General features: G+C 44.1%; 1 protein-coding gene across 2 annotated transcripts in view; it reads left to right on the top strand.

Moving 5' to 3' along the window:
• jph1b (junctophilin 1b) overlaps positions 1-27,098 on the top strand; it is a 120,249-nt gene that overhangs the window by 54,653 nt on the left and 38,498 nt on the right. For both annotated transcript variants that reach the window (XM_043689158.2, XM_043689157.2), the window contains exon 3: positions 18,941-19,059. In XM_043689158.2, coding sequence (XP_043545093.2) covers positions 18,941-19,059 — 119 coding nt within the window. The remainder of the gene's footprint in view (positions 1-18,940; positions 19,060-27,098) is intronic.

Below are 27,098 nucleotides of genomic sequence, written 5' to 3'. Positions count from 1 at the left end.
ATAGATCTTTGAAGGTTGCCACTCAGGTGGATAGAGCTTGTAAGAAGGCCTATGGGTGTATTCGCGTTCATTAGCAGATGGATTGAATTCAAGAGTCGTGAGGTGATGTTGCAGCTGTATAGGATCTTGGTAAGGCCACATTTGGAGTACTGTGTGCAGTTCTGGTCGCCTCACTTTAGGAAAGATGTGGGAGCTTTGGAGAGGGTGCAGAGGAGATTTACCAGCATGTTGCCTGGAATGGAGAATAGGTCGTACGAGGATAGGTTGAGAGTGCTAGGCCTTTTCTCATTGGAATGGTGAAGGATGAGGGGTGACTTGATAGAGGTTTATAAGATGATCAGGGGAATAGATAGAGTAGACAGTCAGAGACTTTTTCCCCGGGTACAACAGAGTGTTACAAGGAGACATAAATTTAAGGTGAAGAGTGGAGGGTATAGGGGAGATGTCAGGGGTAGGTTCTTTACCCAGAGAGTGGTGGGGGCATGGAATGCGCTGCCTGTGGGAGTGGCAGAGTCAGCATCATTGGTGACCTTTAAGCGGCAATTGGATAGGTACATGGATGGGTGCTTAAGCTAGGACAAATGTTTGGCACAACATCGTGGGCCGAAGGGCCTGTTCTGTGCTGTATTGTTCTATGTTCTATGTTGGGTGCTGAATGGAAAAGGATTGTAACATAGGTAGACATGCAGGGTACATCAGAAGTGCAGGAAAGGACCTGTAAAACATCAATCTTCTACAAATTTCATTGGTTCGTTTAGATTAGATTCCCTACAGTATGAAAACAGGCCCTTCGGTCCAAAAAGTCCACACCGACCCTCTGAAGATTAACCCACCCAGACCCATTTCCCTCTGAATGATGCACCTAACGCACTATGGCAATTTAGCATGGCCAATTCACCTCACCTGCATATCTTTGGACTGTGGGAGGAAACCAGAGCACACCCACACAAACACAGGGAGAATGTGCAAACTCTACACAGACAGTTGCCCAAGGCAGGAATTGAACCCGGGTCCCTGGCACTGTGAGGCAGCAATGCTAACCACTGAGCCACCGTGCCGCCCAGTGGCACATAGACACAGGTGTCTATGTCCTTCTGCAGATCTTCACTGTCCTCTTCACAGTGGAAAAATGTGAACCAAATGGAACAACATTTTGGACAAATACCATCTCTATTTCAATAATTTCCAGGTTTGACCTTACTGGAAAAATGTGCATGTTCAATTAGATTTTGCTTTTTAATATTCAGGTCTGTAAATGGATACCAATACGATTATTTTGCTTTGAAGGGAGATGCATACTAATAAACATCCTAAAACACTGAATTGATGTGGACTAACTAAATCTTCAATGTTTGGTGAAGTTGTGAGAAAGGTGACAGCCCTTGCAGATCTTGGTTTGCTATTTTCGAAATGCAGTTCACCGAGTAAGATTGCAGACCTGATTTGACAAGGAAAACCAACAAATGTGGAATTGTATGTGTCAAAAGTCACTTCTTCAGAACTTCTGTATGCATTTGCTGGAAGCCAATGACCATATTTTAAGTATCATTAACACAAAGTCATTTTTTTGTTCATTGGTGACCAAGTTTATCAGTAGAAAGTAACTTGATAAGAGGTCATTAATGATAAGTAATTCCTGGTCCCTTGAGAATTATGGTATTTTCAGTGCATATTGTATCAATACATAGACAACTGAAGAATATCTGAGTTGGAGTGGTAGGAAGGGAGGAGGTTGTGATGGAGCACACGCACTGCAGTGTTTTTTAAAGTGAAAAACTACAGCTATGAGAAGAAAATATGAAATAAAACCAAAAGTGCCACTCGACTTCTTCAGGTCAGGCAGCATCTGGGGAGTGAGAAACAGTCAATATTCAAATCCAATGAGTGTATTACTGGACTTAGAAAAGGTATATGAGCATCCATTCCCTCCACTACTGACAGTACCTACGAGATGCAGTGTAGAAATTCACCAAAAAACCTCCAAACCCACAACCAGTTTCATCTAGAAGGACAACAGCAGCAGATACATGGGAACACCACCACCAGAAATTCCCCTCATAGCCACTCACCATCCTGACTTGGAAATATATTGCTGTTCTTTCAGTGTCGTAATGTCAAAGTCCTGGAATTCCCTCCCTAAGGGCATTGTGGATCTACCGACAGCACATGGACTGCAGCGGTTCAAGAAGGCAGCTCACCACCACCTTCTCAAGGGTAACTAAGGAACTGGCAATAGTTGCTGGCCAACCAGAAACGTCTACATCCCATGAAGAAAAAAAGTACAGTGCCACACAGCAGATTTGTTAGAACATTTATAGCTTGTGGAATAAGAGGACAGTAGTAATGTGGATACAGAATTGGCTACTCCATGGTCAATGGATATTTTTCAGACTGGAGGGAAATTTGTAGTGGGAGGGTATTGGAACCCTTGCTCTTCCTCAGGATTAATGAATGTTCTAGAACCTGGTATGCTGGATGCAACTTCAATGTTTGAGGATGATCTGAAACTTGGAAAGATTATAAACTGTGAAGAGGATAGTGAAGATCTGCAGAAGAACATAGATACAGGCGTGTCATGAGCAGTTATATGGCAGATAAGGTTTGATGTGGAGAAGTGCAGTGATGCACTTGAGTAGGAAAAATATATAAAGACAATATAAATTAGGGACTTAAATACTTAAGCGGGGTGCAGGAGCAGAGGGAGCTGGGTGTATGTGTGCATAGCTGACTGAAGGTGGCAGGACAAATGGATAGGACAGTTAATAAAGCATAGACTGTGAGGCATAGAGTACAAGAGCAAGGAGGTTATACTGAACTTATACAAGACCATTCATATACCTCAGCTGAAGTATCATGTATGGTTCTGGGTGCCAAACTATAGGAAGGATGCTAATGCATTGGAGATGGTACAGATGTGATTCACAAGAATTGGTCCAGGGATGAGAAAACTTGTGTTAGGAGGCGAGGTTCGAGAGTTTGTAGTTGTTCTGCTTGGAGAGGAGAAGGCTGAGAGCAGATCACCTACAGGTTCCCAAAATTGAGAGAGCTTTGGATAAAGTCAATGGGGATAAACTGTTCCGCTCTTAAAAGAATCACAATTGAGAGGGCAATCTACTGTGAGAATAAACTTTATCACATGAGTGTATCAGGTCTGGGATGCACTGTCTGGAAGTGTGCCAGAAATGGGTGTAATTGAGGCATTCAAGAGGGCATTGGATCATTACTTGAATAGAAGCAATGTGCAAGAGTATGAGAGCAAGGCAGGAATATAGCATTGTCATATAGTTCATCGGAGAGCTATTGCAGACGTGATGGGTCCATTAACCCCCTTCTCCACCATAACAGTTCTGTGACTCAAAATATTACCTCTGTTTCTGTTACCACAGACTTGTTGAGTTTTTCTGTTTTTATCACTGGCATGGACCGGTTGAGCCAAATAATGACCGCTATGAGGAACATGTTTGCTTATGAAGCACATACGTTGATTCCTGGAGAAAGGCAATGCCACAAACTATCTTCATGGCCACTTCAACTTTCTTCATTTAATAGCATTGAAGACCTCCATGAAGTTAGCAGTCTGTGGCACTTTCCACTTAGTGCTATGCCAAAGAGTTTTTGTTTTAATATTACCCCCTTATACTCCTGTCTTCAAGTCCAAATGTGGAAGTACATACAATCAGTTGAAAATGGTATGCAGTGTGTTAACTTGATGGACCATTTTGCAGAGTCTGGGATCAACACAAAATGTTAATTCTGGTTTTGCTAATTTTAGAAGCATGGAATTATAAAGAGGGATAATCAGCATTCACGACATTGCACAGTGACTACTTAAAATGTCAAAATTCCTGCTGTACCAGTCTGAAGGAGTATATCACTTAAAAACGCAAGATAACCCTGCTTAGTTGTCAGTCTTGATGTATTCAATGCGATTGAAAACATATTGCCAATATGGGGTTATCCCTCCCAGCATTCTGCAGCTGATTCAGAATGATTTAGCATTTCATTTCATTTCTGATATCTGTGAAGTATTGGTATCTATACCATTCTATTTACTACCATTAAATAAATATTGCTGACCAATATTTTATGTAAAGTTTCAACACAAAAAGAAAGCAAACAAAAAAATGAATGCAGGCATCAAATTGCCTTGTGTATAATGATTTCGCCTCTTCAAATTAAATTTGACTTGGCTGAGAGTTCATGATGGATGTAGGGACAGATTTTTCTATCAGCGTAATTGTGTCGTCACTTAGGACTTTTAGTGCACAAAACAGTGAAGCAACTTAAGGTGAATGCAGAAAAGTGGCAAAAACAAATCTCCAAAAATTGCTGTGCAAATGATTCTCTTCCATCATTAACTTTGTGAAAATGGTCCCTCACTGTTTGCCTCACCAACAAAATTGATTTAATGGGGGAAATGTAGTTTTATTTAGATAGCTGAACCCACCACACACATTTTTGTGCTAGTAATTCCTAAGTATCCTTTTAATGACATGATGATAGTGTGAGTAATTGCCAGTCAAGCTCTGTGGATCTGAAAACTAGCTATTATAATGTGGAGTCACTTTCTCCTGGGTTATGGATTGTATTAGGTCATTTTGAAATGTTAATTTTTTTTTGTTCTTTTTGTCTTTTTCTTTCACTTGTCTTCATTCAAGCTTCCTCCCAAGTAAAATGCTATGCTCCCATTAGAATTACAGCCTGGTATTTTTCAAAAAACATACCTTCTGATGCTCAGGTAGTTCCACTAATATTGACCTATCTGATTAAATCTCAACAACTCCGTAATAGTTGAACTTGTAGAGAAATGGAGTCAGTAATTGTTGTTCAAATAAATAACTGACTTTAATAGATGGCAACAATATCAGCCACTGTTTCTTTGGTCTCAAATACAGTCAGCCTATCAGTAATTACCCTTCCTGTTGGCTTCTGTGTTGACCATCTGATGTCATCATTCTATTGGGATCTTCTTGCTCATCTCACCATCTTATCTGTTGGCTTTTTCCCCAGTTATGACCCATTTCCAGCAACTGCTGCCTATACTGATCCTCAGTAATGCTTGCTCAGTCCCTGCTTGTTGAAATTTTGTCACATTACAAGTTGTGTTACCTTAGAAACCTGGAGATTTGTTGACACTGTGGTAGCATTGCACATCAACATTCTCAAACTCAGATCAACACTAGCCTTGGTTTTAAATGCCTGCATTGCACTGATGCACGACAGTTTAAAATTCTCACCATCTCATTCGCACCCCTCCGTGCTTTCAATTAGGCCGAGTAGGGTTTTCCTCACAGATGACAGAATTCCATCGAGGGGCAGAAACCCACACTTTGCAGGGAATGATAACCCAGTTGTGATTGGCCCTGAATTCCCCCAAATAATGGCCAAAGCACCAGCTTGCTGTCCAATTAAGGACGGCATGTAGGTTTTCAAAACTCTGCTGGTTACAATTGTAGAGCTTCTCAGCTTGTCTCTTCCTGATGAAGGGCTTACGCTCAAAACATCAATTCCCCTGCTCCGCGGGTGATGTCTGACCGGCTGTGCTTTTCCAGCGCCACACTCTTCGACTCTGCCCACCCGGTCTGTCAAGGTCAGAAGTCAGACAACGCCAGGTTATAGTCCAACAGGTACTGACACTGGGTGCCCACCTCTCGGCAGCTATACTGTTCCTTGTCTCTGGGAACTTTGATTTGATTTGGTTTATTATTTTTACATATACCTAGGTACAGTAAAAAGCTTTTTGTTTTGTGTGGAGTACAGGCATATTACCATACAAAGTGCACAAGAGTAATAGAACAGAGTGAGGAATACAACGTTACGTTTGCAGAGAATTTGCACAAAGAACGAGATCAGCATTAGATTTGAAATTTTAAAGGTCCATTCAGAAGTCCAATTACAGCGAGGAAGAAGCTGTACTTGAATCTGATGGTACTTGTGTTTCCACTTTCGTATCTTCTGCGGAAGGGGTTTTGCAGAGATTATAGCCAGGGTGGGAGGGGGTCTTCCCGAGGCAGCAGGAGGGGTCTTCCAGAGGCAGCGAGAAGTATAGATTGAGTCAATGGATGCAAGGTTGGCTTGCGTAATAGATTGGGCTGTGTTCACAGCTCTCCAGTTCCTTCCAGTCCTGGGCAGAGCAGTTGCCGTACTGAGCTGTGATGCATCTATAAAGATTGGTTAGAGTCTTTACGGACATCCTGGACGACTTCACAGCTGGGTAGAAAATTCCAGTAAACTCCCGTGTCAACGATAGTCCTTAAAAGGCCATCGGCTGAATTGGATACCGGATGGCAGGTATCCTTGCCATCTTCCTCATCCCATTCCTAGGAAAATAACCTGGCAGTGGAAAACTGGTACATCAAGCAGAGATCTAGAATTCTGCCCCTTTGTCCCACCATTATTGCTGGACCTTTAGCAATGGTGGCCCAGAACTCTGAAACGTCCTCACTATACTTGGCCACCTCTGAACCTTTTAGACTGTCATTAAATCTTTGATCAACCTTTGGTTGATGTCAACATTTATCAGATTTATGTACCAATGAAGAGCGTCTTAGCCTGAGAAATCCAAGTTGCTGTAACTTCAGCAAAGGACAAGAGAATTTGATACAATTGCAGTGGGCATGATACAAAAATGCACAGTGAAAAGTCCAGGTGACAGAATTCTGCAGGATGAAGTTTTCAGGCCGCTGTGGTGCACTGAGTGGAATATCTACAGAAGTCAGCTGTGGCCTGCCTGAAGACCCTCAGGCAATAATGTCACTTTAATTCTGCACTTAGCAATAATATTCCTCCTTTACAATCACGATGAACGTCACAACTTTTTGTCTGGATTATTAAAGGCATTGTTGAGGTAAAGTCTGTGGCCTTTATTCTAGCTCTGAATCCAGATGGCATTTAGAAACTGCTTCAACTTCATCAAGTCATTTAATTTCCAATTATTCCCAGATAATATACTTGTCATCCTAGCATGTTTATTGACAAATAAAAGTTATTGTATATAGTTTTGGAGGGGAGGAGCCTGAACCTCAATGTTTGCTTAGTGAGTCATAGACTTTTATATAACACATAAACAGACTCTTCGGTCTAAACCGTCCATGCTGACCAGATATCCTACATTAATCTAGCACTTGGCTCATATCCCCCAAAACACTTCTTATTCATATACCATCCAGATGCATTTTAAATGTTGCAATTGAACCCACCTCTTCCACTTCCTCTGGCAGCTTGTTCCATACACGCACCACCCTCTGTGTGAAAAAGTTGCCCCGCAGGTCCCTTTTAAATCCTTCCTTTTTCATTTTAAACCTGTGCACTCCAGTTTGGACTCCCCTAACATGGGAAAAAGACTTTGGCAATTCACCCTATCCATGTCCCTCGTGATTTTATAAACCTCTACAAGGTCACTCCTCAGCCTCCAACGCTCCAAGGAAAAGCCTCAGCCTATTCAGCCTCTCCCTATAGCTCAAACTCTCCAACCCTGGCAACATCCTTGTAAATCTTTTCTGAACCTTTTCAAGTTTAACAACGTCTTTCCTCCAGCAGGCAAACCAGAATTGAGCACAGTATTCTAATAGTAGTCTAACTAATGTGGGTGGCACGGTGGCACAGTGGTTAGCACTGCTGCCTCACAGCGCCAGAGACCTGGGTTCAATTCCTGCCTCAGGCGACTGACTGTGTGGAGCTTGCACATTCTCCCCTTGTCTGCGTGGGTTTCCTCCGGGTGCTCCAGTTTCCTCCCACAGTCCAAAGATGTGCAGGTCAGGTGAATTGGCCATTCTAAATTGCCCGTAGTGTTAGGTAAGGGGTAGATGTAGGGGTATGGGTGGGTTGCGCTTCGGTGGGGCGGTGTGGACTTGTTGGGCCGAAGGGCCTGTTTCCACACTGTAAGTAATCTAATCTAATCTAATGTCCTGTATTGTCATAATGTGATGTCCCAACTCGTATAGTCAATGTACTGAACAATAAAGGCAAGTGTACCAAATGCCTTTCTCACTACCCTGTCTACCTGGCACTCACACCTCAAGGAACTATGAACCTACACCCCCAAGGTCTCTTTATTGGGCAACACTCCCCAGGGCCTTAGCATGAAGTGTGTAAGCCCTGTCCTGATTTGCCTTACTAAAATGCAGCACCTCACATTTATCTAACTTAAACCTGATCTGCCACTCCTCGACCCATTGACCCATCTGACTAGATCCTGCTGTAGTACGAGAGTTTTGCAGCATATTTGAAATATTATGCAGATTATGCTCTATTCTACAGAGTCTGCTAGAATGTGAATAGACGATTAAACAACAAACCAAACAAATTCTGCTACGTTTCATTTCTTAACTTCCAGAACTTCAACTTTTGATACTCAAAGCAGGAGAACCAGCTCCTCTTGGTAATTGCTGTACATTTGCAAACACTGAGTGGATTAACACATGTATCCCCAAAATTCTCAAACATGTCTCAGAAATGTAATAAAAAAATATGCAACAATAACTTGCAGCTGTTTTCTCCTAGTGTTTCACTGCTTTAGTGTGATATGTAGTTGATCAAATTTCAGAGCCTAACTATAGCTATATCAGGGCCATATCACAAACCTAAGCACTTTCTCATCTTGCTAAATTCTGGGAGGTAATGGAAACCTAATGGGGGGTCGGTTAGCTGAATCGGTCAGATGGGTAATGTGTGGTTTAGATTAACACTAAGTGGGCAGTTCAGTTCCTGTTCTGACTGAAATAGACCTGGGGCCTGTCTCCTTACCCTGGTCAGGAGGGCGGAAAGCAATGGTTCAGGATAAAACATCAGACAATGAAGCAATTACCCGCATTTGGGTAGAGCACACGTGAAGGGAAGAATAGGAGTCCTGTTAAAATGCTTTTCAAAGATTTAATAAGACCTGGATTTTCATGTCTGATTTTGAGTGGCACGAAACAGGTAAAGGACAAAAGGGCAGGAAGCCACTGGAATTCTGCCATAACAGTATTCATCCCAATTTTCTTCTCAAAAGCCCAATTGTGCACTGAGACTGTTCACCTGCATGTAAATGAAGGCTGAGCTCTCACTGAAAACAGCGGGTCAGGCAGCATTTGTGGAGAGAGAGCAAGCTAACATTTCGAGTCCAGATGACTCTTGATCAGAGCTGAAAATTTCACTATCTGCACCAGGATTTCCTAGTATCTGTAGCAAGTTCCCGACCCAGGAGATGTTAGTGATAGGACCAGTGTAGTTCCCTGAAGACGGAGTCCATTAATTAATATCAGCTTTGGCTCAATGGTGTTTCTTATATTTGTTCATGAGAAGCGGGCATCAGCAGCCTTTATTGCCTTTCTTTAATTGCTTCTGGGATGGTGGTGGTGAGCCTCTGCAGTTCCTGGGAGGCAGATGCACCCTCGGTGTTGCTGGGAAGAGAGTTCCAGCACTTCTACCCTGTGACAGTGGAGGAGCAGCAATATCATTCAAAGCCAGGATGGTGTGTGGCTTGGAGGGGAATCTCCAGCTAGTGATGTTCTCACTGCATCTGCTGCCCTTGTCCTTCTGGGTGGTGGAGGTGGTGGGTTCGGAAGGTACTGTTGAAGGCACGTGTCCACCTTGTAGGTGCTACACACTGCAGTAACCGTGTGTTGGGGATGACAGAGGTGAATGTTGAAGATGGAGGCTAATCAAGTTGAGAGCTTTGTTTTGGATGGAGTTGAGCTCCTTGACTGTAATTGGAGCTGCACCCATCCAGGCAAGTGAAAAATATTCCAAGGCATTCCTGATTTGCCCCTTGTGGCCAGATGTTGGAGAGACAAAAGATAAGCTACTTGCTGCTGATGTTCCAGCTTTTGTAGCCGTGGTCAGTGTCCTGCTGTAGAAGGCCATAGTATTTTATGTCGGAGCTGTGTACATTTACTTATCTGGAGCGCAGCTGGCTGTGGAGTTCAGTCAGTCTGGCTCCATCACAGGCTGCAAGACTCTTCTTGCCTGCAGGGATAAGTGGAAATTGACTGTTCTTCTGCTGCCAAGTTGCTAAGCCATAAGGAAAACAACAGGCAGCATCCAGGGAGCAGGAGAATCGACGTTTCGGGCATGAGCCCTTCTTCAGGAATGAGGAAAGTATGTCCAGCAGGCTAAGATAAAAGGTAGGGAGGAGGGACTTGGGAGAGGGGGGTTGGAAATGCAATAGGTGGAAGGAGGTCAAGGTGAGGGTGATAGGCCGGAGTAGGGGTGGGGGCAGAGAGGTCAGGAAGAAGATTGTAGGTTAGGAAGGCGGTGCTGGGTTCGAGGGATTTGACTGAGGCAAGGTGGGGGGAGGGGAAATGAGGAAACTGGAGAAATCTGAGTTCATCCCTTGTGGTTGGAGGGTTCCTAGGCGGATGATGAGGCGCTTGTCCTCCAACCGTCGTGTTGCTATGGTCTGGCGATGGAGGAGGACCTGCATGTCCTTGGTGGAGTGAGAGGGGGAGTTGAAGTGTTGAGCCACAGGGTGGTTGGGTTGGTTGGTCCGGGTATCCCAGAGGTGTTCTCTGAATCGTTCCACAAGTAGGCGGCCTGTCTCCCCAATATAGAGGAGGCCACATCGGGTGCAGTGGCTGCAATAAATGATGTGTGTGGAGGTGCAGGTGAATTTGTGGTGGATATGGAAGGATCCCTTGGGGCCTTGGAGGGAAGTGAGGGGGGAGGTGTGGGCGTAAGTTTTGCATTTCTTGGGGTTGCAGGGGAAGGTGCCAGGAGTGGAGGTTGGGTTGGTGGGGGGGTGTGGACCTGACAAGGGAGTCACGGGGGGAGTGGTCTGTTTGGAACGCTGATAGGAGAGGGGAGGGAAATATATCCCTGGTGGTGGGGTCCGTTTGGAGGTGGCGGAAATGACGGCGGATGATACGCTGTATATGGAGGTTGGTGGGGTGGTAGGTGAGGACCAGTGGGGTTCTGTCCTGGTGGCGGTTGGAGGGGCGGGGCTCAAGGGCAGAGGAGCGGGAAGTGGAGGAGATGCGGTGGAGGGCATTGTCGATCATGTCTGGGGGGAAATTGCGGTCTTTGAAGAAGGAGGCCACCTGGGTTGTACGGTATTGGAACTGGTCCTCCTGGGAGCAGATGCGGCGGAGACAGAGGAATTGGGAATATGGGATGGCGTTTTTACAGGGGGCAGGATGGGAGGAGGTGTAGTCTAGGTAGCTGTGGGAGTCGGTCGTTTTATAGTAAATGTCCGTGTTGATTCGGTCGCCCAAGATAGAAATGGAAAGGTCTAGGAAGGGGAGGGAGGAGTCAGAGACGGTCCAGGTGAATTTGAGGTCGGGGTGGAAGGTGTTGGTAAAGTGGATGAACTGTACAACCTCCTCGGGGGAGCACGAGGCAGCGCCGATACAGTCATCGATGTAGCGGAGGAAAAGGTGGGGGTTGGTGCCAGTGTAGCTGCGGAAGATGGACTGTTCCACATATCCTACAAAGAGGCAGGCATAGCTGGGGCCCATGCGGGTGCACATGGCTACTCCTTTGGTTTGGAGGAAGTGGGAGGATTGGAAAGAGAAGTTTTTCAGGGTGAGGACCAGTTCAGTCAGTCGAAGGAGGGTGTCAGTGGAAGGGTACTGGTTGGAACGGCGGGAAAGGAAGAAGCGGAGAGCTTTGAGTCCTTCGTGATGGGGGAATGGAGGTGTACAGGGACTGGATGTCCATGGTGAAGATAAGGCGTTGGGGACCGGGGAAGCAAAAATCATGGAGGAGGTGGAGGGTGTTGGTGGTGTCCCGAACGTAGGTGGGGAGTTCTTGGACTAAGGGGGACATGACCGTGTCGAGGTATGCAGAGATGGGTTCGGTGGGGCAGGAGCAGGCTGAGACAATAGGTCGGCTGGGGCAGTCAGGTTTGTGGATTTTGGGCAGGAGGTAGAAACGGGCGTTGCGGGGTTGTGGGACTATGAGTTTGGAGGCGGTGGATGGGAGATCTCCTGAGGTGATGAGGTTATGGATGGTCTGGGAGATGATAGTTTAGTGGTGAGAGGTGGGGTCATGGTCAAGGGGGCAGTAGGAGGAGGTGTCCGCGAGCTGGCGTTTAGCCTCAGCGGTGTAAAGGTCGGTGCGCCAAACTACTACCGCGCCTCCCTTGTCTGCTGGTTTGATAGTGAGGTTGGGGTTGGAACGGAGGGAGTGGAGGGCTGCACGTTCCCGAGGGTGAGAGGTTGGAGTGGGTGAGAGGTGGTGGAGAAGTTGAAGCGGTTAATGTCGCGGTGGCAGTTGGCTATGAAGAGATCGAGGGCAGGTAAGAGGCCAGCACGGGGTGTCCAGGTGGATGGGGTGTGTTGGAGGTGGGAGAAGGGGTCGTCAGAGGGTGGGCGAGAATCCTGGTTGAAGAAGTAGGCGCGGAGGCGAAGGCGGCGGAAGAATTGTTCGATGTCTCGCCGTGTGTTGAATTCATTAATCCGGGAGCGAGAGGGGTAGTTCTGGAGGGATGGTGAAAACACGGCAGGGCTGGGAGCTAGGACCTGGTGTGGGGCTGGAGCTGGGCGTGGGGGCGGGTTTGGGCGTGGGGGCGGGGACGGAGGTCAGCGTGTGGGCGGGGTTGGGCGTTGGGGCAGGGACGGAGATCGGCATGGGGGCGGGGTTAGGCGTGGTGACAGAGATCGGCGTGGGGGCGGGGTTAGGCATGGTGACGGAGATCGGCGTGGGGGCGGAGACGCAAGCGGCGGGGTGGTCGTACAGGTTAGTCATGTCACTGGGTCATCTCCTCTGATGTCATCTCCTCTGCCCAGAAGCTCTTCAGCCAAGGCCCCAAGGGATCCTTCCATATCCGCCACAAATTCACCTGCACCTCCACACACATCATTTATTGCATCCGCTGCACCCGATGTGGCCTCCTCTATATTGGGGAGACAGGCCGCCTACTTGCGGAACGTTTCAGAGAACACCTCTGGGACACCCAGACCAATCAACCCAACCACCCCATGGCTCAACGCTTCAATTCCCTCTCCCACTCCACCAAGGACATGCAGGTCCTTGGACTCCTCCATCGCCAGACCATAGCAACACGACAGTTGGAGGAAGAACGCCTCATCTTCCACCTACGAACCCTCCAACCACAAGGGATGAACTCAGATTTCTCCAGTTTCCTCATTTCCCCTCCCCCCACCTTGTCTCAGTCAAATCCCTCAAACTCAGCACTGCCTTCCTAACCTGCAATCTTCTTCCTGACCGCTCCGCGCCCACCCCCACTCCGGCCTATCACCCTCACCTTGACCTCCTTCCACCTATCGCATTTCCAACGCACCTCCCCGAAGTCCCTCCTCCCTACCTTTTATCTTAGCCTGCTGGACACACTTTCCTCATTCCTGAAGAAGGGCTCATGTCCGAAACGTTGATTCTCTTGCTCCTTGGATGCTGCCTGACCTGCTGTGCTTTTCCAGCAACACATTTTCAGCTCTGATCTCCAGCATCTATGGAAAGGCAAGGACTGATTCGGGATAGTCAACATGGCTATGTCCGTGGGAAATCATGTCTCACAAACTTGATTGAGGTTTTTGAAGAAGTAACAAAAAGGTTTGATAAGGGCAGAGCAATAGATGTGATCTATGTGGACTTCAATAAGGCGTTCGACAAGTTCCCCATGGGAGACTGATTAGCAAGGTTAGATCTCATGGAATACAGGGAGAACTAGGCATTTGGATACAGAACTAGCTCAAAGGTAGAAGACAGAGGGTGGTGGTGGAGGGTTTTTTTTTCAGTCTGGAGGCCTGTGACCAGTGGAGTGCTGGGTCCTCTACTTTTTGTCATTTACATAACTGATTTGGATGTGAATGTAAGAGGTACAGTTAGTAAGTTTGCAGATGACACCAAAATTGGAGGTGTAGTGGACAGCAAAGAGGGTTACCTCAGATTACAACAGGATCTGGACCACATGGGCCAATGGGCTGAGAAGTGGCAGATGGAGTTTAATTCAGATAAATGTGAGGTGCTGCATTTTGGGAAATCAAATCTTAGCAGGACTTATAAACTTAATGGTAAGGTCCTAGGGAGTGTTGCTGAACAAAGAGACCATATGGCTGGTCTATTTCAGTTTCTGGTCAATGGTAACCATCAGGATATTGATACTGGGATATTCTACAATGATAATGTCAATGTGAGATGTTTGACTCAGAGTTGCAAGGAGGTCAAAAGCTGAGTAATCCTAACCGAACACAAACTGAGCATCAGTGAGTGGGCTATTACTTATTCTCTCCATAGATCCAAACAGCATGGGCTCACATTATGCTGTGAATTAAGCATATACTAGACTCTTGAGTAATATACTGAAGGCAAGTTGCATTATTGGATAAATGTCATTTACAAGAACTACTCAATGTCATCTTCAGTTGAAATCCTGTGAAGCGGGCAACACGGTAGCTCAGTGATTAGCACTGCTGCCTCGGCACCAGGAACCCGGGTTTATTTCCACCCTCAGGGGACTGCGTAGTGTTTGCATTCTCCCTGCATCTGCATGGGTTTCCTCCAGGGGCTCTGGTTTCCTCCCACAATCCAAAGATGTGCGGGTTCGGTGGATTGACCGTGCTAAATTGTATCCAGGGATGTGCAGGCAGGGAGGGTTAGCTATGGGGGATGCAGGGTTACAGGGATAGGGAGGGACGGGCTTGGGTGGGATGCTGTTTGGACTTGATGAGCTGAATGGCCTGTTTCCACACTGTAGGGATTCTATGATTCAAGGAGTAGAACCGTTTTTCCGATACCCTGCTGAATATTTCACTCAACCAATATCTCTGAAATGCATTACCTAGTCACTTGATTCATTGACTGCCCACAAACAACAATGTCATATCACCTGATTTAATGATAGGATTTCACCCAAGTTGTTGATATCACCCCTGTAGTATAAGTGAAGATTTGAGCTCTTGCTGGGTGGACAGTTTGAACCAGAAGTTCATTAACCAGTAGTATGTGAGAAAGGAAACTCATCATGCAGTCTGTGTGTATTTTTAAAATCATTTTCCTAAGGAAAACATGAATGTACGATATATCTGGACTCTTGGTTACATTGTTGGTGTGAAGTCTTAGTTGCCATAGTCTGCAATAAATTGTGATAAGCGTCTATGCTGAGTCTCCAGAGATAATATGCTTCGATAGCTATTGTCCCAAAACTGAGATTCCTCATTATTAATTCAGTGTTGATGTTTGACCTGGAAGCAGTATTCTAAGGAAAACTTTAATTTCTTTCAAATGTTGGCGAAAGCCGTAATTGTTTGTTCGTAATTGTCAGAATGTTTGTGAAAAATATTTCTAAGAGACTGCACCAATTGCATCGTGAAAAGGTCAGTGCCATTTGACATAAAAGACGACAGAAACTCTTGAAGACAGTGCAAGTTGACAAAAAAGATCTCGAAATTAGGGCTGAATTGTACCAAAAATTGGAGTTTCATGGAGGGTCCCTCTGTGAGATTTAACATTTTATCTCATGCAGTTTTAGGCTGCTGAACTCATAATGTGTATGCCATGCCTGTACAGTGCCACACTCTCACTTTCATGCATTCAGCCGTAACAGATGTACTCATCATAGCCAGAACCTCCTGGGAATCGTGAATCCTAGGTAATTAGGGATGGACAGTAAATGTTGGCCTAGCCAGTGACATCCACATCTGATGAATGAATTAAAAAAATGAGAACAGCGCTGTACTTAAGAACCAGCTGTGCACCAGGTCAGCCACTGAGTCATGAGTAGCCCTCCACAGTACACATAGTGGGAGGGTAACTCTTCTGAAAGCACATAGGTGGTGGTTCATTTCAGATACAATCCCACATCCGAAAATGTGTTGCTGTCTTACGTCATCACCTTTCTGATTGACTGTTATAGTGGCTGCAGCTACAAAAGCCAAGCTCCACAAGCCACCTGTCTTTAACGCTAAACCATGTTAGATCTCTGTCTGAGGGAGTGCTTCCTGAATGCCTGGCATAGCATAACATCTCATTATCATTCAACTGTGGGAGCATCACATGTTGGAAAGCCCTCAACTGTTAAAACCTTAACTTGTATTGAACAAGAGAAAAAGTGAAGAAATAAAAGGCAAATGGAATAAAAAGGGGCTTTTTACCTTTCGAGCATTAATAAAGTTTCAACCAGTCACTTCACCCAACCCACATCTACTGGAATCAGGGTTAGTTAAGTCCTGTCTGGCTTGTTGCGCCCAGCATTGTTTGCTCTATCCTGCTGAAGGTGATATTCCTCTTGCTTAATGTCTTCCTCATCCACCATGGAAGACAGCTGCTACTCTCCCAGCTCTTCAGCAGCCATCATTATTTTTCCCTCTTTGAGTGCTCTAGTTGTGTATGATGCGTGGAGGAAGAACGCCTCACCTTCTGCCTTGGGACCCTCCAACTACACGGGATCAATGTGGATTTCACCAGGTTCACCATTTTCCCCTCCCCCCACCCGATCCCAGTCCCAACCTTCCAACTCGGCAGTGCCCTCTTGAATGGTCCTACCTGTCAATCTTCCTTCCCCGTTCTGCTCCACTCTCCTCTCCAACCTATCACTTTCATCCCCACCTTCATCTACCTATCACATTCCCAGCTACCTCCTGACCAGCTGTGCTTTTCCAGCTCTTTGACTATGACACCACATCCCAGGACTATTTCTCTTTCGTATTTGCAAGTCAGATGAGAATGGACGACAACGCAGGTGACGTTTCACAAGATCAGCCTGATAATCTGGCGGGGAATGGGGGCCTCCAAACCCTCATGTTCCTTTCTTTCTTTCACCCCTTGTTGACCTCGTCAGACGTGAGCTTCCCCACACAACACTCTCATTCAGTCTTCACCTTAACAACAATAACTGCAGTGATACAGAGTCCTGGCGCTGACTGGCCTGTCCCAGACTATGGACTGAGGATTGGATCCTTGCCTTGACTATGGCAATTCCCCAGACTGAAGACAATCACCCTTTGACTTGTCAGAGCACCACTCCCTTTGGCCTTTGGGACATGGCTATTTGGTTGAGTCACATGCAGTATGCACATAAGCTTTTGGCACATGCTGCAGGTGTGCATTGACCTAGCACGGAGCCAAACAGAGGTATGTCCAAGCCCCTTGACTGATCGCTGCTGACAACCACGACAAACTGCCTGGCTTTGTGTCTATGCTAAACGGCAAAGTATGATACAACTGCTGTGAGATTTCAAGTTCTGAATGAGATGGCAAAGCAATGCAGAGATGCTTGGTGTCTCTGAGTAGGCATATAATATCTGAGTGCTAAGAGAGCAAGTGAAGATACCCGCTGTGCACCCTGTTCTAATTGCTTCATCAATGACATTCCCTCCATCATAAGGTCTGAAGGGAGATGCTTGATGATCATTGTAAAATGTGTGCTGCCTTTCATGATTCCTGTCATACTTAAGCAGTCCGTGTCCAAATGAAACAAGACTGGATTAAGTTAAAAATCGCACAACATCAGGTTATAGTCCAACAGGTTTAATTGGAAGCACTAACTTTCAGAATGCTGCTACTTCATCAGGTGGTTACAATACCTTCCAAACCAGCTACTAGAAGGACAAGGGCAGCATATAAAAGGGACACGACTTACCATCATGACTTGGCAATATATTACCTTTCCTTCACTGTCACTGATCAATATACTGGAAGTCCCACCTTAACATTATTGTGGGTGTAGCTACACCAAATGGATTACAGCACGAAGGTTGAGCAAGGCCAGTGAAGCTCACGTCCTCTGAATAATCATGGAAACAAATTAGCTAAGTAATGTATGGTGGGGTTATGATGCCCTTTCTGTGCAGCCACTGCACTGGCTTTTTACCCTTTCATGCCTCTGGGAGTATGACCTTTTGGAAAACTGGGTATAATATCCTTCCAGCACTCACCAGTTTGTCAACTTGATTTTTTTTCTCTCTGCTAATCAGGTATGTTAACAAGGGCAACATGGTGGGCATAGGCCAAGTGTTTGCTTCTGTATTATGGCTCCTGTTCATTAAGCAACCAGTGACGATGAGTTTTCAATGGAAAACTAATGGAATTGATAGTTCCTTCAGAAATCTAGTTGACAATTAAAAATATTATCAAAGGTAAACATTAGAAATAACTTTAAGTTGAATTTATTTCACTTCGACAGGATTCCTATATCACAATATCATTATTTTGGTACTTAAAATCAAAATATGTCCATTGTAAACATTTAATTGTAGCATGATCAAGGTCCACTTTTGTTGAAGATAATTTATTAGATGTTGAAAGCAATATTTTGTTGAATAAAAGTATTACTATTCCAGGAAAAGTGATTAAATTATCTTAAGTAATGCCGTTCCTTTTTTTGTATTGATTATCATATAATGCTTTTGTTGGTCCATAAAACAACATTTATGAAACTGGTATTTACCTTTATCTTTATTCAAGATGGCATGAAGGATGGGCTCATTGTAATTATTTGAGAAAATGCACTGTTTGATGGATTATGCACTTGATAGTTATGTCACGTAAATTGTATACAGATGAATTAATGCTTGTTAAATGGTAAAATCAATGAGGAATATCTTCCATTTGTTGTGCATGTGACAAATATTATCATTGCTACATTGTTGTTCAAATCATTTTGTTTAGGTATGCATGAACTCCAATAGGGAGAACCCTACTCAATTAGACAATTCCATATAAGTCAATAAACCAAGTACTTTTAAAAATTTGGCCATGATGTTGCTGGCTAGACCAGCTATCAATTGTTCACACCTAATTGCCCAGTGGGTCTGGAGTCACGTATCGGCCAGATGAGGTAAGGCTGGTCATTGTTGAGACTTGTTTAAATACAGAATTTTATTGAATTTAAAATTCAAACTGGTGGGTTTTAAAACCCATGTCCTCAGAACTCTAGCCTGGAGACTCTGCATTACTGGTCCAGTGACATTACCACACCACCACCTCCCCGAAGTACGGGGTAAGAGATAAAATAATCCTGGCAGTATATTGCTGAAGTTTACTTCTGGTTTCTTTAATCTAGAACTGCACACGCGAGGGCCAAAGCTGATGCAGCAGATGGAGCTGCACAAGCTGCAAGCCAGGAATCGGACATTGCGAGGGGAGTTGCCAGGGAACTGTCGCCAACCTTCTGCCAGCCAGGTAAATGTCCACATCCAAACACCCAGAAAATTAATTCTGCAAGACAATTTAAACCCATGTTTTCAAAAATAGCAGTTCAGTACTTGGAAATTAAGAGACCTTTCCTTTATAAGGAAGCACACTTGCAATGATGTGGTACATGCATTTAAGGTGGCATTGGTTTAAATATTGCTCATAAATATCATGATCCTTTATTCTATTTTTCCATTTTTATTCTAACTTCAAATTTTAAAACCTTTCATGTTTTCAGCATCACAATCATAAGTGACAGGTAAATCTGGGTAATTGCTATATTGATAGCAGAAGTTACAAAGCAGTAGTCTGACTTCTCATGTAATGATTCATGAAAACAGTTCCAACAGTTTATAATTAAACATTTAAATTGGATAATAGCCTTTACAGCCTGTTAGGAAAAGTGTTTTATTTACTGGTCAGTTGGCTTTGAAATTGTAGTGAAATTACTCATCTAACCTTGTCTCTGATGTGTGAAGGCATTCACATTAAAATGTCAGACCTTCAGTACTTATCCGGACATAGAAACATAGATTTTACCATTTAGAAGGAGGCCATTCGACCCATTGTGTCTGTACTGGCTCCAGAGACAGCTACCCAACTATTCCCATTCTTCAGCCGTGTCTCTGTAGCCCTCTAAATTCTGCATTTTCAAATATATATCAAGCTCTGTTTTGAAACTTTGTATGGAATCCATCTCCACTGCTTTCTCAAGCAGCCATTCCAAGATTCTAACAATTCTCTGGAGTAAAGAAGTTTCTCATCATCTCACTCCTAGCCCTCTTGCTGACAATCTTGAAATTGTGTCTCTTAGTGACTGACACATCAACTAATGGAAACAGAACATCCTTCTTTACCCTGTCAAAAATGTTTATAATTTTAAACAGCTGAATAAGGTCATCTCTTCATCTTCACTGCTCCAAGGAGAATGAGCCCAATTTCTGTCATATGGAGGCAATTGTGGTAAACACATATATCTAGTCCATATTTTAAACTTCATTACAAAATCTTCTTTTGCTTACATCATGGGTAATAAATACTGGCCTGGACATCACTGCCCACATTCCGTGCGTGAATAAATATTATTGATATTATTTGCGCTTCTTAATTTATGAAACTTCATGGGGTCTTTCATCGGAGTACTTTTACCACAACGTATTTTTGTTGTGTCTCCTCAACTGAAGCTATTGATGGAAACTGGAGGGATAATTTGACTTCTGTCCCTGAGATGATAATGGCAACAAGTGCATGGGAATGCCACCAACTGTTAACTCCCCTCTGAGTCACATTCCATCCTAACTTTGAAATGGGTCACAGTCTGTTCACCATCACTGAGGCAAAACTCCTGGAACTCTCATCCTTATCAGGCCTGCAAGTATTTCCATCCGACAGGCTGCAGCACTTCAAGAAAGTAATTCCCTACCATCTTAAGAGCAGTTTTCAATGGGCAATATATTCTGACCTTGCCAGTGATGTCCATATGAGGAGAAAGTGAGGTCTGCAGATGCTGGAGATCAAAGTTGAAACTTTATTGCTGGAACAGCACAGCAGGTCAGGCAGCATCCAGGGAACAGGAGATTCGACGTTTCGGGCACAGGCCCTTCTTCAGGAATGAGCAGAGAGTGTCCAGCAGGAGAAGATAAAAGGTAGGGAGGAGGGACTTGGAGGAGGGGCGTTGGAAATGTGATAGGTGGAAAGAGGTCAAGGTGAGGGTGATAGGTCGGAGTAGGATGGAGGCGGAGAGGTCAAGAAGAAGACTGCAGGTCAGGAAGGCGGTGCCGGGCTGGAGGGATCCGGCTGAGACAAGGTGGGGGGAGGGGGGATGAAGAAACTGGTGAAGTCCAAGTTCATCCCCTGTGGTTGGAGGGTTCCCAGTCGGAAGATAAGACGCTCATCCTCCGACCGTCGGGTTGTTGTGGTTTGGCGGTGGATGAGTCCAATGACCTGCATATCCTCGGTGGAGTGGGAGGGGGAGTTGAAATGCTGTGCTACAGGGTGGTTGGGTTGGTTCGTCCGGGTGGCCCAGAGGTGATGTCCATATCCCTTGAATTAGTTTTTAAAACATTTAACAGGTATGGGAATCTGCATTAACTTTGGGGGCTGAAATCACGGGTGCACCAGTCAAAGCAACTGACATTCCATCTAACCAAGACACCCAGTGGGTTTGAACTCTTGTACCTTATTTGAACACATCAGTCATGATTCTTCACCACTGGTCAAAAGCAGAATGTCACAGAGGGTCAGGCCATCACTGGAGACCCATGGAAATGATTCCTGACAGCATGAGTGAGGAAGGAGACTAGTTGGAGAGGACAGCAGTTGGAATATTGAGTGATTAAAAGCAGAGGAAATCCACAGCATCTCTGCACTCTTGGAAGAGCCCCTCTCCACCTCTGAGCCACAAAAATTTGACCCCCAAGTATTTCTTTCAGTGCTGTTTCTGATCACTGTGTACTTTGACTCTAGTTATGTTATGGGGGCATGTCGAGTTCAGGTTTCCCATAATGAGGAATCTTATCCTGCCCCTTTCCCCTACTCATGAAAACAGGATCAGTCGGAACTGAGGGTGGGACTTCTAGATTAGAGGTCCCATTTCCATTTGGACAAGCTGTAGTCTCCAAAAACAGAGTCCCAATCTCCAGTTTTATCTACACTCACTCCAGCTAATTTAATGTCCATTTTGTTTGTATAAACTGATAATGTATATTTCTTAATAGTGAAACAATAAAAGAGAATAATAAAGCACAAATGATTTGCATTTATTTATCTTTTAGTAACCTCTCATGGCAATTCTAATGTATTTATTTGTGAAATAAGCAAGCAATAATTTCATACCAAATGATTGATATACCATATACTAACTTTAATATAAAAGTTAACCAAAAACAAAAAGAAATTTGCTATCAAAATGTCAACAATACTTCTATTTTCCATAGTGAGATAGATGGATATTTAAACCAAATTACATTTGGAGACATATCACAGTCCCACACGGCTCTCTAACATTAAAATATAGACCTCGGGCAATGAAGCTGAATAGGATAAAGTTAGGCAGCTCTGTCAAATCCTTGAGCTAAGATGAACTTTATGTAGTATTCTTGCCCTACCACAGGGGTGATATATTACTACTCAGAATGCAGAGTAGGTAAAATGAGACCTCATCAGCTTTCAAGTACCATGCAGAATAATTGTAAAGTTTTTGAGGTGAGTAAGACAGTATTGGTAAAAAGCAGAGTCTGATTTTAATATTAAAATTCATTTAAAGCTGTTCTTAAAATCAAAGGTCACCTTTTACAAAAAAAATACAAAATTGACATGAGACAATGTAAAGTCAGAATTCTATTAATGGAACATTTGTCTCTCATACCTCCAGAACTCCATGTTCAAACCTGGTCTGTCTTTTGATGCTTGCTTTGTGGTGTTAAAAGATTTTCTAATGAATGTTAGAAACCAATTTATTTTGGTTAACGGAAGGTTATGCAGCACAGTACATTCGTGATATTGGGCCACACACCTCAGGTGGCATGCCTGTAGCTTCACGTGCTGCGTTCACTGTGAGAGCAGCGTCCCACTGAGGATGCGAAAGGAAAGGATCAGCCCTTGTACCTGATCCCTTTGGACAGATGGAAACTCACAATCAGTCTGAACAGAATGCACACGCTGTTTGCCAATTGCACCATAACTTTAAAGGAACAACAGCACTGAATCAGTTCATCCTACATACCAGGCGGGGGGGAGGAAATGGACATGAGAGAATGTAAATCACTGGAAATAGGGAATAAAAAAGGAAGAATTGTGTAACAATTGGCTGTTCACTTGAGGCCAATCCAAGTGGTTAGTCAGGTTATGAATTGCTGTTGGTGGTATTCCTACTCCCCTTTACCATAACCACCTCTGGCCAAATTGACTTCAAGGACATTCTGAAACATCCTAATCAGATTTGTGGAGATAAAGGGCAGTATGGTGGCTCAATGGTTAGCACTGCTGCCTCACAATGCCAGGGATCTGGGTTCAATTCCACCCTCAGGCAACTGCCTGTGTGGAGTCTGCACATTCTCTGCGTGGGTTTCCTCGCGCAGTCCAAAGATGCACAGGTTAGATGGATTGGCCATGGAAATTGACCTGGAAATGTGTTGCTGGAAAAGCGCAGCAGGTCAGGCAGCATCCAGGGAACAGGAGAATCGACGTTTCGGGCATAAGCCCTTCTTCAGGAAGAAGGGCTTATGCCCGAAACGTCGATTCTCCTGTTCCCTGGATGCTGCCTGACCTGCTGCGCTTTTCCAGCAACACATTTCCAGCTCTGATCTCCAGCATCTGCAGACCTCACTTTCTCCCCATGGAAATTGACCATTGTGCCCAGGGATGTGTAGGCTAAGTGGATGAGTCATGGGAATTGCCAGGGTTACAGGATAGGTTGGGTCTGGGTGGGACATTCTTTGGTGGGTTGGTATGGGCTGAATGGCCTGTTTCCACACTGCAGGGAATTTTATATAAAACATTGCAAGCACAAGATTAGAAAGAATTTCAGCCAGTTTACTTTTCTTCCAAATACAATTCGCCCAAAGTAGTAGCCAAACTAGCACAAAGATTACAGAATTTAAAATGTAAAGTTAATTTCTGAAATTTTTTTTAGTCATCTCTTTCTTGAAAAAAAATCAAGGTTGGAAGCCAGTATAACTAACAAATTCACGAGGCCCGAGAACAAAACAGCGAAAGTGAGTAGTGTAGATGCTGGAGATTATAGTCAAGTGTGTGGTGCTGGAAAAGCATAGCAGGTCAGGCAGCATCCAAGGAGCAGGAGAATCGATGTTTCGGGCAAAAGATAAAGACCCGAGAACAAAATAATCAACATCATAAGTTTCACCAGTAGTATCTGTCTGTGCACCTTCAAAGTGACTGTTATAATTTCATTTGATTTTGATATAAGGCACAAATAAATACATTTTGAAAGGTTTTGAATGATTGCTTTTTCAGTTTACAAAGGCATTGAATATTGGTGAGGTGATGGCCTAGTAGTATTACCGCTAGGCTGTTAATCCAGAGACACAGGTAATGTTTTAGAGGTCTGGGTTCAATGCTAATTCAATTATTTGAAGTAACGTCTGGAATAAAGAATCTAATGGTGACCATGAACTGTTGTGAATTTTCGGGAAAACCCATTTGCATTGCTAATGTCCTTGAGGGAAGGAAGCTGCCATCCTCATCTGGTCAGGCCTACATGTTGACTCTTAACTGTCCTCTGGGCATTTAAGGATTGGCAGTAAACACTGGCCAAGCCAACACACCTAACACCCTGTGAATGAATGAGGTGGAGGTGCTGATGTTGGGCAGGGGTACACAAGATCAGAAGTCACATGACACCAGGTTATAGTCCAACAGGTTTATTCGTCCTCACCTGACAAAGGAGCAGCGCTCCAAAAGCTTGTGATTTCAAATAAACCTGTAGGACTATAACCTGGTGTCATGTGACTTCTGTGAATGAATGAATTAATTAATTAAAGAAATAATAAAGAGTGGAAGTGGGGGGTGTAGGTAAAGAACATGGAAGGAAGTGCTCAGGCTCCAAACTGATTGATCTTCCAATGAGTCCTGTGGGCTGCAGAGTCTGCAGGCAGAAAATGAGCTGCTGTATTTCCAGCTTGTGCTGAACTTCGCTGGAGCACTGCAGCAAGTCCGAGGCAGAGAAGTTGGTCAGGGAACATAGTGGTGTGTTGAAGTGGCAGGCAAATGGAAGCTCAGGATCAGTTTTACAGACAGAACGTAGGTGTTCTGTAAAGGGGCCACCCAGTCCTCACTTTGTCTCCCCAGTGTCAAAGAGGCCACAATGTGTGCAGCAAATACAGTGGACTAGTTTGAGTGAAGTGCAGGTATATTTGCTGCTTTACCGGCAAGTTGTATTTGAGGCCTTGATGAGGAGAAAGGAAGCAAATGGGACAAGTGTTGAACCTTCTGCGATTGCATGGGAAGGTGTTGGGAATGGAGGAGGGGGAGGCCAGAGGGAATGGTCCCTGCATAACGCTGACTAGGGAGGGGAGGAGAATATGTGTCTGGTAGTGACATCCTGTTGGATTTGGCAGTATTGACTGCTTTATGATCCTTTGGATGTGGATGCTGGTGGGTGGAAAGTGAGGATCAAGGTGTCCCTGTCGCTATTGTGGGAGAGAAGAGAAGGATAGGGCAAAAGTGTGGGAACTTGTGGTTTAAATCATTATAGTTTTTACGCATAGCTTACGCCCAATTACCAGTTGCATCCAAAATGAAACTCTTTACCTATATTTATTGGATTTACAATAAACTACAACAGAATTGCACAAATTCTTTCAGAGGAGTCCAAGTGGACAAGGAAAAGTGATTCATGCAAACAAGTTTCAATGGTAATTAATAGTTTGTACTGGACAATTAAAACATTAAGCTGATTAGAAACTTGTCATATCAGGGCAAGGTGATGGACTAGTACTATTATCACTGAACTGTTAACCTAGAGACCCAGATAATCTTCTGGGGACCCAGATTTTTTTCCCCACAATGGCAAATGGTGAAATTTGAATTCAATTAAGAAAAGTCTATTGATGACCATGAATCCATTGACGATTGTCGAAAAAGCCCATCTGGTTCCCGAATATCCTTTAGGGCAAAAAATCCGCCATCCTTACCTGGTCTGGCCTACATGTGACTCCAGGCCCACTGCAATGTGGTTGACTCTTAACTGCCCTCTGGGCAATTAGGGATGGGCGATAAATGCTGCCAAACTGGCAATGCCCTCATCCCATGAATGAGTAGAGAAAAAGAAATACCAGTATCACATTTAATTTGTGAGAAAAGAGAAGGATGGGAATGTGTTTATCACTTCAGCTTCAGCCAAAATTTGAACTTAACGTCGATGATCTTGTAGTGACATTTCTAATGAGTCTGGGCAAGTCTGTTACTTCTGTAGATCTGCTTATACCATGAACTATGACCTGCTTAGGCTTAGGACTGCGGCTCATACAGTGAAATGTATATTTTGCTCTGTACTTTTTCCTCTTAATATCTTACTCGTATCATAATACGTTAATATGAAAAATACTTTGATTTTATAGCAACTTAATTATCATGGAAAGGATACTCATTCCTTGCTGACAAAGTAATTGGGACATTTCACAGTAGTTACATAATAATATAAGCATGAGGACAAAGAAAAACACTTTTATTGCATGCAAATTTGCTGAAGTATGCAGCCTTTATTAATTCTTTATGTGACCAGTATTTGCCATAACCTAAAGGAACTGACATGTGCATGGTCTGCACAGGGAATCTTGGAGAGAAGAAATATTACATGTAAAGCAGATTGAGGTAGTGGTGAAAGCTGGGATGAGGGGCTATCTAAATTCAGTTGGGCCTGAGTTATGAGATAAACGAGAGAATGCCAGACTGTATCCCAGCTGTAAAAAGATAGTGTGTTATCTTCAGCACCGCCTCAGTAACTTTATACTCCGTCTTTCCCGCTGTCTAAGATTACCAAGCTGTCTTCAGTTACAAATGTTCAGAATCCTTGGTTGGTAATCACGTCCAAACTATACTAGGTCAAATAAATGCTAGATAACCCGATAGAAATGCTGGAGCATTGAGAAATATTTAGGGTTAATATATCAAGCAAATACTCCCAGATGACACTTTAATGCTGCTGTCCATTTTCTTTAACACTAACCATTCTATTTTTTTCAGCATTTCATAATGTTTAGACATCATTATAGACTGCCGTGTTTCTAATTGGTTTCTAGGACATCTGTACCTAGGATGGATTGTCACAAAATCCTATTTAGTCCGGAGCAGTTAGATAAGGCCAACATCATTATCAATCCCTTGTAGATTGATTCAGTACCACCCAGCTTTAACTCACAGCCAAAGTCAGAGAGCCTGGTTAGCTCAACTGGTAATCTCTGAGTCACTGAGTAACAATTTAATGAGATAGTGATTAAGTAATCCAGACGCCCTGTCAAAAGATCTGAAGATATGGGTTCAAATACAACCACAGGACCTGGTGGAAT

The sequence above is a fragment of the Chiloscyllium plagiosum genome, unplaced genomic scaffold (genome assembly GCF_037043375.1).
Source record: "Chiloscyllium plagiosum isolate Xiang-an unplaced genomic scaffold, Cpla_swu_hap1 HiC_scaffold_4, whole genome shotgun sequence".
Taxonomy (NCBI): domain Eukaryota; kingdom Metazoa; phylum Chordata; class Chondrichthyes; order Orectolobiformes; family Hemiscylliidae; genus Chiloscyllium; species Chiloscyllium plagiosum.
Note: the sequence above shows the minus strand (reverse complement) of the source record. Positions and strands in the feature narration are given on the sequence as shown.